The 12075-nt window shown below is 47.3% G+C and overlaps 1 protein-coding gene across 1 annotated transcript in view; it reads right to left on the bottom strand.

The window, feature by feature from the left end:
* Window positions 1–3545: 3545 nt before the first annotated feature.
* The window catches only part of OSMR (oncostatin M receptor), a 357357-nt gene continuing 348827 nt past the window's right edge, over window positions 3546–12075 (bottom strand). The window contains exon 19 of the mRNA XM_078674982.1: window positions 3546–4557. Within this exon, the coding sequence (XP_078531108.1) occupies window positions 3898–4557 (660 nt within the window). The 3' untranslated portion in view covers window positions 3546–3897. The remainder of the gene's footprint in view (window positions 4558–12075) is intronic.

The raw sequence follows: 12075 nt of genomic DNA, 5'->3' as shown, positions 1-12075 counted from the left end.
TCTGACAAAATATTCGGCGCCTATATAATGCTTTAGCCTTGGCAGAGCGGCTGGGGGGATACGCCTAACTGACATTTAGAAGGCCTTCAACTCCGTCAGTTGGGTCTACCTGTTTGAGCTCCTCCGTCACCTCAGTTTTGGCCCTAGATTTATATCTTATGTCAGGTTACTGTATATTGATCTGACAGCAACAGTGGGGGTGGCCGGGGCGAGTTCAGACCCCATTCCAATGAGGCAGGGGACAAGGCAGGGGTGTCCTTTATCTCCTCTGTTGTTTGCTCTAGCCATTGAGCCCTTAGAGGGGTGGGTAAGGATGGATGCCCAGGTTTGCAGGGTTCGAGTGGGATTATGGTACTTCGGATTGAATAGCATTATATGTGCATGAAGTCCTTTTCTTTTTGACCTCCCCGGCAGCCTTAGGGCTGCGCATTCTACAAATCATGCACATTTTTGGGGAATCCTCGGTACTATGCCTGAACATCTCCAAATCCTCTGTGCCCCCAGTGGGCAAGGCTCCTCAAGACTATAGCTGAGCATCAGAACTCTGGATTGCAATGGGTGGTCTCAAGTACTTAGGGGTATTTGTATCCCCTCACACAACATTGGCATGGGCATACAACCTTGACCCTGTTCTAGCATGCCTCAAAGAAGACATACGCATGTGGTCAGTTGCACCTCTTTCCCTTACGGGTAGGTTTGCTATTTTCAAAATGGTATCACTACCCAGGCTGGTATACCAAGTACAGAATTTTCCTTTTGTAACTCCCCGACAGTGGATTAGATCCATTAACTCTATTCTTATCAGCTTCCTTTGGGCAGGCGGCATCTTTCACATCGCCATAGGGAAATGCATCCAATCCACTTATTGGGGGGGCATAGTTGCATAAGGCATCGAACCTTACTATCTAGTGCCGCATCTTCTAGTTATTAATGACTTGTGGTATGGGGTGCAGGACGAGTGATGGAGGTACTCCAGTCATCTCGTATTTATACAGCAAACGTGGGTGTGAGGGTCTTCACCGGCAACGCGTGTTATTACGCAGTGTCAGTGTTCCCTTCGACAGATACGGTGGGTGTGAAAAGACTAACATAATGGTCATGTGAAATCATGTGTGGGACGGTCCTCAAATCATTGCAGACTTTGCAAACAGATTACCAACTCTAACGTTGCCATTTCCATCAATATTTGCAATTCCGCCATGCACTAACTCCATAGATTGCAGATTTCCCAGACCTCCCTGAATGTAATCCCTTGGTAGACAAACTCCTTATGAGCAATTTGGGTGACCATAAGATTGCACAAATCTACCAGACGCTCGTCTCTATTCACCCAGATGCCTTTGCGGCTCTCCAACAGGCATGCGAGGCTAATGTGGGAATGTTAGAAAATAAAACTGGATGGAGGCACTAGGTGGGCCTAAGAATGCTGCCATCACAGCCTGGCTCAGACTAATCCAGCTATAATACAGGATATAATATCCGCGTCATTGACTGTGGAGGATGGGGATGGTTGCCTCTCCGGCCTGTCTCAGCTGTGAGGCGGAGGAGGGCACATTTCTGCATACTCGGTAAGAGTCGGGTACGAGTCCCTCTTACCGGACACGCACCGCCAAGCCCACGCCGTTGGATGCCTATATTGAGCACGCGGGGCCTATCACAGCCCGTGGGGAACTCAATACATGGCTGTCTCATACAAGAGACATTAAAAGAATCTTGGTACATACTCTCGGAACTACCTGTTAGGTAGATCTCCAGGAATCTAACCCATGAAATAGGTGGACAACGTCCAGAAAATAGGACAATCTCTGTCGCAATCGAACTCTGTCGGACAAATAATTTTGAAGTAACGAACATGTATGGCCATAGAAACCATTACATTTCAAAAGGCTTGAGGAAGTCACTTGATGTGACGAAACACATGTCGGCTACCCTCTATGAACAGTCTCTTCAATGCTATGCTTGTTTAGGGACAATGGGTCTTTTTTGGCCTTGCTTGAAAACTTTGATGTCATATAAAATGTTTTTCTAAATTGAAAGGAACATTTTTTGTATGAATCCAGCTCTGTTTGTTGCCAGTGTTATATTGACACTATTCAATGTGGTTTTGGTTACATATAAGTACAAATAGGGTCTTCACTTTTGAGTGCTGGGATATTTGTATATTATATTGTTTCTCACAGTGACTGTTCTCAGGATCTGTGTATATATGCACTTAAGGTAGTAAGGTGCATTTGTATCCCGAGTGGCACCACAATTAATTGCTTTCTTGTCCTTTGTGAATAAGGAAACTGAGAAAATCATTTTTTGACTACCCAGTCTGATTATATAATACCATCTGAGGTGAGATCCATTACACATTACTACCTCTCGTATGTTCTTGACATTTCTGAATTTGGTGTGTGGCTGTCCTGAGTTAATTTGCTTTTGGAAAGGTGTGATATCATGTATGGGTGAGGTTCTGGGCTAGACAATCCCAATGGACCCAAAACATTCTTCTTCATGTCTCGGATACGCTGGGGGGCAATCGATCCAAAATATCTTGGCTCTTTCTTGGCTTGACTCTGGCAAAGCGGGATAGAGCGAAGAGGTGGAAGGCGGTGCCCCTCCATCCCTGGCGGTATAGAATAGTCGTCTAGACTATTGAATTGGCTTGAAAGGGACAGTGATCAAAGAAAAGCCCAGGGATGTCCAGAGAAACAAGCAAAGGTGTGGCAGGCATGGGCAGACTACAAGGGAATAGTGCTGGTACCTGTCCATCCCACAAGACATGATATAAATGAGGAATACGCCGATTTGCGGGATAGGGTGGGACGTGGTAGGCAGGGTACGGAAGAACTGGTCTTCAGGCTTTTCTATGTTGTATCTTGTACTGTCACTTTGGGAAAGGGGTGGGAGTGGTTGTGTTGTACATATGTATGCAGGTATGCATGTTCCTTTTACATCCATTCGTTATTTTAAGAATCGTTGACAGGCTGGCAGTATGTTTTTGGGAAAAATCAATAAAAATTGTTAAAAAAATATAATGAAAATGGTGGTAAAGTATTACTGTTTTGTGACCGGAATTCTGTTGCAAAACAGTAATATATACCATACCGATTCGGTATTTGGAAGAGATGCCAAAAACAAACCTTCCAAATGCAAATTGTGATTCGGTAACAAGCTGCCAAATCGCATATTGTAAATTTGAACAAGCATTTTTCTGATTGCAAATGGCACGTTTCTGCATATCAGGCCATTTGCGACCGGAAAATGAATTCGTACATCTGGTCTAATGTCCGAAATTTGGCCATTAATAGCACACAATTCTGTTTCAATATTTGGATTCAAAATTCCTAATTTAGTCATGCTAGAATCTTTAATCCGTAATATTCATTCATACTTTGTATGTATAACATATAGAGAGCACATACCCCGCTCTAAAGCAACACAGCACTGTCTAAAGGAGATGATATAATACAAAGGACAAGGAAGCTGTGGGCTATAGGTGGGGTGCCAGAAAGGGGGTGGGTGTTCGAAGAGAAAAGTGAAGAGGATAAAGCAGGAGGTGGAAGCATACTTTATAGTTCATAATGACTTATTTTGCAGTAACCAAGGAAATTAATACCACACCAAGATTCAAATTTCATTGGCTAACCATTTCTCTAAACTTTTCACATCTTTATTACTTTTGTTACGCTTTTGGCTTTCTGGATTGCTCTTGCTTAACTCGTGCTATTTACTATAAAAAGTTAGTTGCATTATCTGGAACCAGATCCAACCTCTTTGAGATTTGCCAGTTCCCCTTTGGCACATATTTGTCCTTCCCAATACACAAATGGGCACACTATATTGTCTTCATTGTTCAGCCACTTTAGATGCTGTTCAGAGGACCCACATGCTTGTCCCACACCTTACATTCTAAAGTAAGAACATGTCTGAGTGAGTGGATGCCGGGCTCGCCTCTGAGCTGCTGTCCTGACCGGTGACTGTCTGTACCCGCTCTAATTTAAAGTCTGGCTGGGCCTTGTAACTTGAACATTGGTCCTCAACAGATGCACCCTGCATCTCCTTTAACTTACAGAAAGGCACCTCAGTCTGGCCTACATACATAGATACATCTCCAATGCTTGATAGATAACTTGGTGTATTAGGACAGCACACTTTGTCTGTGAGGGCTGTATAAGGCTGTAGCTGGATTTGTGGTTGGTATAATGAGCCGGGAATAATTTGCATGTTATTGGTTTCTGATGTTTCCTGCTCAAAAAAAGTAAAAAGGGGATCCTGTTCATCTTGAGACGCGTAGGTGAGATTTTCAAAACTGCATCTTGCATCTGTGCCAGGAGTAGTGGGCTTGACTTCCACGTGTGGCTTTTCAAAAGAAATATAACCAGGGCTGGCAGAAATTTCACCAGCAGCAAAGTTGAGATTCTCCTCCGACAGTGGGTCCACATAGTGGTCAGAGTCAGTAGATGATTTTCCATTGATTGACTGTGGCTTCCCTCCAGCTGCTCTCTTCACCACCTCAAGTTTTTGTGGAATGCAGTCTTCGGGATTCAGCACTGTACTTACAGAGGTGACCTACAACGGAAAATGGAATGGAGTAAATGTCAGGATATGATTTGGTCAATAAAAAACGTTTTGAGATAGGTTCAAACAAAAATACATGTTCACCAACTGTCAGGTGTATAATCTTTGCCAATGGTCAGCGTGCTAGGAAAAAAAGACTCTCCCAGATTATATCCACTGTTAGCTGTCTGCAGATAAAATAATTACTCAGTGCCAAGGTCTATGCATGTCATTTTAGGCTAGGAGGATTAGAACACACAATGATTATTTTTTTAAGTTAAATTTGTTTATTGCATTTTTAAAAGTTTCATGCATTTAAACAGACACCATTGGCGATCAGATGTATGTTGACATCGTTAGAAGAATTTACAAAGCAAATGTTATCATATAGGCATTACATAGTGCGTAATGCGAAGCATTCTGGGGTCTCAAAAATAACAGGGTATTAATATTATCAAATGAAATATAAAGGTAAAGCCCCATTGAGTCAACATATTAGGGGAGCAGCATATGCCAGCTGCAGTGTAACGCCGCCCTCCCGACACACCCCTTCCCACACAACCGCACATTGATCCCATATTAAGATTGTATGATGCCAACCATTGCTAATTAAATGATCATATTTTAACTTGGATACGTACATGAGGTGCACAGTGTTTGGGGCCTTGCAAATTTCCAGGGTTGAAACCCCCTTTTTCATGATGTCTAATGCACTCTGTATCATTAGTTTGCACATGCACCTCATCTATCCCTGAGGGGGTCACCTGCATTTCCAAATTCTCCTGCCAGGCGCTGTGGAAATCTGTTAGTATCGCATCCCATGCTGCTGCCAACAGCAACGCATGCAGCCCTATAGTGTCTTTGCGACGGAGCGCCACGCTTACTGCCTGGGTCCAGCATATTAAGAATTGAAACCAGGCCTTCATAGCTAGGGGTTCAGATGACTTCCAGCACCTGGTAATGAGTCGCTTGGCTACAATGAGCCCTAGGTCTATGAAACTGGTCATTACTTAATATTTTTTAGGCCTCTGATGGAGACCCAAACGCATACCTCCCAGGTCCACTCTACTGTGAGCCCAGGACACTGGGCTAAGAACTTTGTGAGTGTTTCTCAATAAGAGGCTAAAGCAGTGCAGGCCCATACCATATGCAGAAGATCACCTCACACCAGCCCACATCTGGGGCATTGGACGTCATTACGGTTAAAGTATTGATTAATCATAGGTGGTGTCATGTAGGCTCTCTGTGTTATGAAGTATTGAATGAGACAGAATCTGACTTTCCGAGGAATATGCGTGGGTCCTTCTAGAAGAGCCTGCCATTCCCATTCGGTGCTTGGCTGCTGTAGGTCTGTGTTCCAGTGGGCACTAAGTGATACCAACAGGAGTGCTGCGTGTGTCCGTAGTGATTCTGCCATCCATCTGGTGAGGTGTCACCCGAGCCTAATAGATGCAGATACTGAATTGTCAAGTGCGTCATTGGCTCTTGCATTATGTCACCCCACACTATCAGCAGCGTCTGCGTCAGCGCAAAGTAGAAATTGGCCGTGCGACAGGCTGTATTCTTCGGTAAGCATATCAAACGGCAGCAGCTGCTTATCGTGATACAGGTCTCCTAGGGTTTGGATTCCCAACTCCTTCCACTAGCAGAGCTTTGCCACATTGATTGCTCGGTGCTGCCTGGGCGTAACAAGCAAGGGCAGGGAGGGCACGTACAGGATGATAGTTTTTGTGATTTCAGGCTGTGACGGAAACAGGTATAGACCACTGTCGGCAACAGCTGAGAAGGTGCCGCTCCTGTCCTTCCAGGGTGAAATAGTGTTATGATCTGAGGTTGGGGGTAGCTTGTTTGCCTCGTAGCAGTGTCTGCAAGGTTGAGATCACCGATCACGGGGCCACCCACTGCAGCTGCGCTGCCAAATAGTAATGCTCCATATTGGGCAGGGCCAGACCTCCACAGCTAGTTGGTAGGTACAGTTTGGCCAGTGCCATCCTTCTATATGTGCTGTGCCATATAAACTGTCGCATATCACGTTCGAACATACGGAAAAGTGCTGGCTTGACATATAAGGGTAAGTTGGTAAAGTGGTAGAGAAGCCTTGGGAGCACCACAATTTTCAGGACAGCGTTTCGGCCCATTATAGTCAGTGGAAGGGTGCGAGAAAATGTAATCTGTGACCTGACTGCAGTTATAGTACGTAGGAGGTTTCCCTCCAAGAGGTCCTTCGGTTTTCTGTAGATTCGAATTCTGAGGTATTGGATTGCTGCCTGCTGACAGTGTACCGGTGTGTTGTTGATCAACATCATCAGGTCAGGAGTTAACTCAGCGAAGGAGTACAGGCATGACTTCCCCCAGTTTACTTGAAGTCCTGATAGGGAGGCGAACTCTGACAGCACTCTCTTTATCGTTTTGCATGGTTTCCTAATATCCTGGAGACATATCAACAGGTCAAGTCATCCACTTATAGAGAGACGGCATGTGTGCCGTCTCTCTAGGGGAGACCCAATCTTTTTTTGTCCTGCGAGAGACTCGGTCAGTGGCTCAATGGCCATCAAAAACAAAAGTGGGGAGAGCAGTCAACCCTGTAGTACGCCGCTCTCGATTGGGATTGGCTGAGATATATATGAGCCTGTCTTGACTACGGCAGTAGGCTGAGTATATAACAGTTTCACCCGACCTAGGAAGTTGGCACCCAGGCTTAACGCAGTGAATAGGAAATCCTAAGTTAGCGTATCAAACGCTTTCTCTAGGTCAAGTACTAGGCAGCATGAGTGTGCCCAGCACTCCCTCTAGTAGTGAGCTACTCAGGTTCAGAGGCTTACAATGGACAGCGTACAAACCTGTTTTGGTCTGCATGCACCAGGTGCAGCACTATTGGGGCCAGACGGCTTGCCAGTATTTTGGCTAGTATCTTGTAATCTGTATTTAATAATGCTAACAGACTATACAAGTGGATCAGTTCTCATTCCTGTCTGGTTTAGGCAGCGAGACAAGCAAGGACTCGTGAAGTGTCTCCGGTAATACGGATGCTTCCTGCGAGCTGTGGTATAATGAGAGTAGCTGCGGAGCAAAAGCTGACTGGTACACCTTGTAGTATTCGGCTGTCAGCCCGTCAGGGCCAGACGCTTTACCCGTGGATAATGCCTGTATTGCCTGCTGCACCTCCACAAGCGAAATTGGTTCATCAAGTTTGGCTCTCTGCTCTGCGGACACCGCAGGCATAATGAGTGGGGATAGGAAGGATTCTAATGCTGTTGGCACTACGTGAATGACTGATCTGTACCCCCTGGCATAGTGGGTGGTAAACTCACAATGAATGTCATATTGACGAGTCAGTAGTTGCCCTGACATGGATCTCAGCTGCAGAACTGGTTTTTGTGTGTACTCTTGTCTGATTAGCCCTGCTAGCAGTGTGCCCGTACAATCTGTGCCGCATGAGTGTGTCACATGTGCAGCATAGTTTAAGCAACGCAGCCTCTCAAGGACCTCAGCATGTTTTTGTCTCTGGTCATCCAGCGCCTTTGAGTGCCAGTATTGTGTGCTAAGTTGTTTTTTAAGCTGTACTTTGCCTCACCGTCTAACTGGCGATGAATACTTCAGTTAAGTCCTAGACATTGCCCTCTAATTACGGCTTTGCATGCATCCCATAACAGACTTGTGTCAGGGACCGCTCCCACATTAGTTTCGAAGTGTCTATTGCTGCGCCCACCGAGGCCCTGAAGGGGGGTGTTCCAACGGTAAAAGCTGGAGCCTCCACAGTTGGGTGGTGAGTTCTGCATCGTCCCCTTGCAGTTGTGTGGGGGTTAAGGTCTGAATGTGTATGGCCAAGTTAGTCTATATTGGTGCAGTCTGCCAGAAGTACTGTGTTCCCCACGAAACAATCTATCCAGACATTTAATCCATTTCGATGTGAGAAGAAGGAATAGAGGCGTGTCTGTGGGTTCCGGGTTCTCCACATGTCTACCAGACCACAATGACGCGGCCACTCCCCTAGTATCATGGCGTTGGATGTGGCAGTGATTTGCTGCAATGGTGGGGAGAACCTATCCAAATTGGTGTCCAGCACCGCGTTGAAGTTGCCCCCTAACAACCAGAGGATACGTGACAATGTGACAAAATCTTGGATAGTGTGCGCCAGAAGGCTCCCTGTTCCTTATTGGGGGCATATATCGAACCCAGTATTAGTTGCCTTTCGACAGCACGAAGCGACCATGTATATCTATTTCTGTTGCCTCTGGTATATATTGGGTTCATCGCTGGACCCATATCAGAGCTCCTATGGCATATGAGGAGTAGCCTGTGGTGAGTATTTGACCCTTCCATCTGTGCTGCAATCTGCGGATCTCCGGCTGTGCTATGTATGTCTACTGCAATAGTGCTATTTGGGCTGAATGTCTTTTGAGGTATGCATAGATTTCATACCGATGTGCTGGCGTGTGCATTCCTCTAACATTTCAAGTAATTATGTTGGTGGGTGGCATGTGTCAGTTGTATAGGTTAATAGTTCATGTGTGGGACACGGCGCATCGAGTGCGGGCGGCAGTTATGGTTTTGCGTGCTAAATGCCTGTTGCATCAGCGCTAATCGCGGCTGCTTAAATGTGGCGTGTGATGCACCCAGCAGGGGAGCAAACAATACAACTTGTAACTGGGGTAGAGCAGAGGGACAACGTGTCTGCCCAAACAACAAACAGCTCCATATGGCAGCTTACAGCAGTTCGAACTGCGCTACTTTTAGTGAGGGGAAAGCGGGTTGAGCCTACAGGAGATGGGCACGTGGTTGGGCCCGATGTTCATGTTTAAATGAGCACACTGTGTATCTGCCATCGTATATCATTCCAAAATTTTGCTGGAGGCAAGCAGGACCCGTTGTTATGGGACATGAGTACAGGTTATAGTGCGTTGTGTGCACATATGTTGGGGTGGTACTGAATACTTATGCGTATTCAACTATACATTTTAACAATATGACAACTCTATTAGGCATCACATTAGATTGTCTGCTGTTTAGGGTGTCACTGCTGGGTGCAGTAGTGAGTCCTCAGCGTTGGGCCACATTATGGATGAATTGCCCTCACGGAGGGATCTTTCAAGAAGAGGCATCTGTGTCTCTACTGGCTTGACGATTCCGCATAGTGGCCGCTGTTTGTAGGGCATCCCACTGCTCCTGTAGTACTTGCTATAGGTTAGGCACTGCTCGAAGCTGTGTTGGAGCTCTCCCGTGTCATGCAAGGTACCTTCTCCTGTGTCTGGGTGTGCCGGGGTCAATACCGCTACTGCTTTACCATCTGTTCGGTGAGGTGGGGAGCCCCACAGCTTCCAGCCAGTCCCACGTCTCTTCTGCTGTGCTGAAGAATTGAGTGTAGCCATGCATAACTACTCGTAAACGGTACGGCAATAGAAGGGAGTGTTTGATGTCCAATTCCTGCATTAGTTTCTTAACCACTAGGAATGTGCTCCTTTGCTTCTGCACCCCCAGGGCGAGGTCCGGGAAGAAAAGGACTGATGAGGTAAATACCTTGACCTCCTCTATCTTTAGTACCTCCCGAAGAAATGCATCTCGATCTTTAATGTTCAGCAGGCAAAATAGGAAGGGCCGGGGTCCAGTGCCCAGTGGTGGCCGGCCCGAAGGCACTCTGTGTGCTCTTTCTACTGCAAAGATGGTGAAACGGGTGTATGCTGGCATCAGGTATTTCAGTCATTCCTCTGTGTAGGCCACTGCATCACGTCCCTCCGTTCCCTCAGGCAGACCCACCATGCGGACATTATTGCGATGGGAGCGTCTTTCAGCATCATCCATTCTATGCTCCAGCGTATGCAAACGAGTGGTGAGCTCTCGTACCTTGGTGGTCACAGCTTTGGTGCTTGGGAGGATTTCTTCTAGTTCCGACTCCATTTCATTGACTGTTCCTGCTAACTTACGGTGATCCGCATGTAGTAGTGTAAAGTTTGACGTGATCGAGTCTATGTGCCCTTCCAGGGACGTACGAGTTTGTGTCAGGGAGACTCCGATCTGTGCCACTGCTTGGGAGTGCTAAATCTATCTTGGATTCCAGCATGGTGGCTTTTGAGGATTCCGCTGCCTCATGCTCTTGTTCTGGCTGTTTAGCGGTTGTCCCTGGCTGCGATGCAGCCATGCCCGTTCCTGCTTGCTGTCTACCCATCCTTTTGACTCACAATACGCAATATATGCGTGTCTTTGGTATCAGGTCAGGCTGAATCGCAGTGTTTACGCACGCTGTGGAGCTTTGGGATTTCTTGTCTCGTAGGGTACCTGCTATTCAGGCGGAAGAACTCATGCAGCGTGGGCTGTCACAATACGCGGGTGCATGTTGTGGTTACCTCTACGATCAGCTATTGGGGTCGCAAGGCAGGGCCCACCCATACTTCCTCACTCTGGTTCTTGTTGCTGTGGGTTGGGCGATTTTATTTTCCCCCAGAGTGCACTAACTATTTGCAAGTGGGAGCGCAGAGCCCAGTGGTCGCACCAGGTATCTTACCCTCCAAGTGTAGCACCTGTAGTTGGGCCTAGGCTCGATGCAGCCTCTGGGCTGCCCCGCTTTATACTGCAGAAGTAGTGTCTACTGTTTCACTGACGTTGTTGCGATGTGTTGCATACCGTCCCGCGATCGCTGCTGAGGGTACCTTCTGCTTGGGCTCTCGTCTTCAATGAGGACCCACGATTTGTGAACACATTATGCACTTGCTTCCGCTGCGCAGCACGCACCTGGGTTCTAGGGGCAACCACCAATGCCCGACCAGATTGGGCTGCAGAGTCTTCTCACATGTGCCAAACTCTGCTACCAGGTGTCTCTCACTTGCGAGGATGTGTTATGGTATGCTGTGCTATTGTAGGTGACTGCATACCCAGCCCACTACCCCCCGCATCTTCCTGGGCCTCCACACAGGCCTTTACTGTGACTCCACTGCTCAAGTCGAATGCAGAGCTAGTCAGATAAATCCGCTGCGTTGGTGTCACAGGTATTGAGAGCGGCGGTGTAGCACTGATTCACTGGGCTTGGTGTTTGCCCGCGCTTGCACACCTAATGATTTTAATAGCAGGCAGACCTGGGCTCGATACAGCCTCTGGACCTTTTCAGGTGATTGTCAATGCGGCACGATGCATCACCAGTTCTCGCCCATACCAGGGTGGCACAGCACACGTTCTAACAGCGGCCTGGGCGTCACATCACCAAGGGTCTCATCACCGAAGGGAGATTCAGCCTTCCACATCTCGTCTCCAGCTGGGCATGCCGCCAGGTTCTCATACGGGTCATCTGCGAGGGGGCCTATGCTCGATATAGCCCCTGGGACACCCCCAGACATACAGTGTAGGAGCAGTGCGCTTTCGCGTACATGGGCTGCTATGGTGCGGGACAGTCTATTGTGTAGCAGCATGGTTTTCTCATGACTTGCGCACTACCTGATGCTTGCGCTGCTCACCACTGGCCAGATGCTTGGATATTCGGGTGACCACCTCGCCGTTGTCTGGTCCGACACCCAACGGCTCCGGGATTGTGCAGTGTTCACC

The sequence above is a fragment of the Lissotriton helveticus genome, chromosome 2_1 (genome assembly GCF_964261635.1).
Source record: "Lissotriton helveticus chromosome 2_1, aLisHel1.1, whole genome shotgun sequence".
Taxonomy (NCBI): domain Eukaryota; kingdom Metazoa; phylum Chordata; class Amphibia; order Caudata; family Salamandridae; genus Lissotriton; species Lissotriton helveticus.
This window is presented reverse-complemented; position numbering and strand designations above follow the sequence as displayed.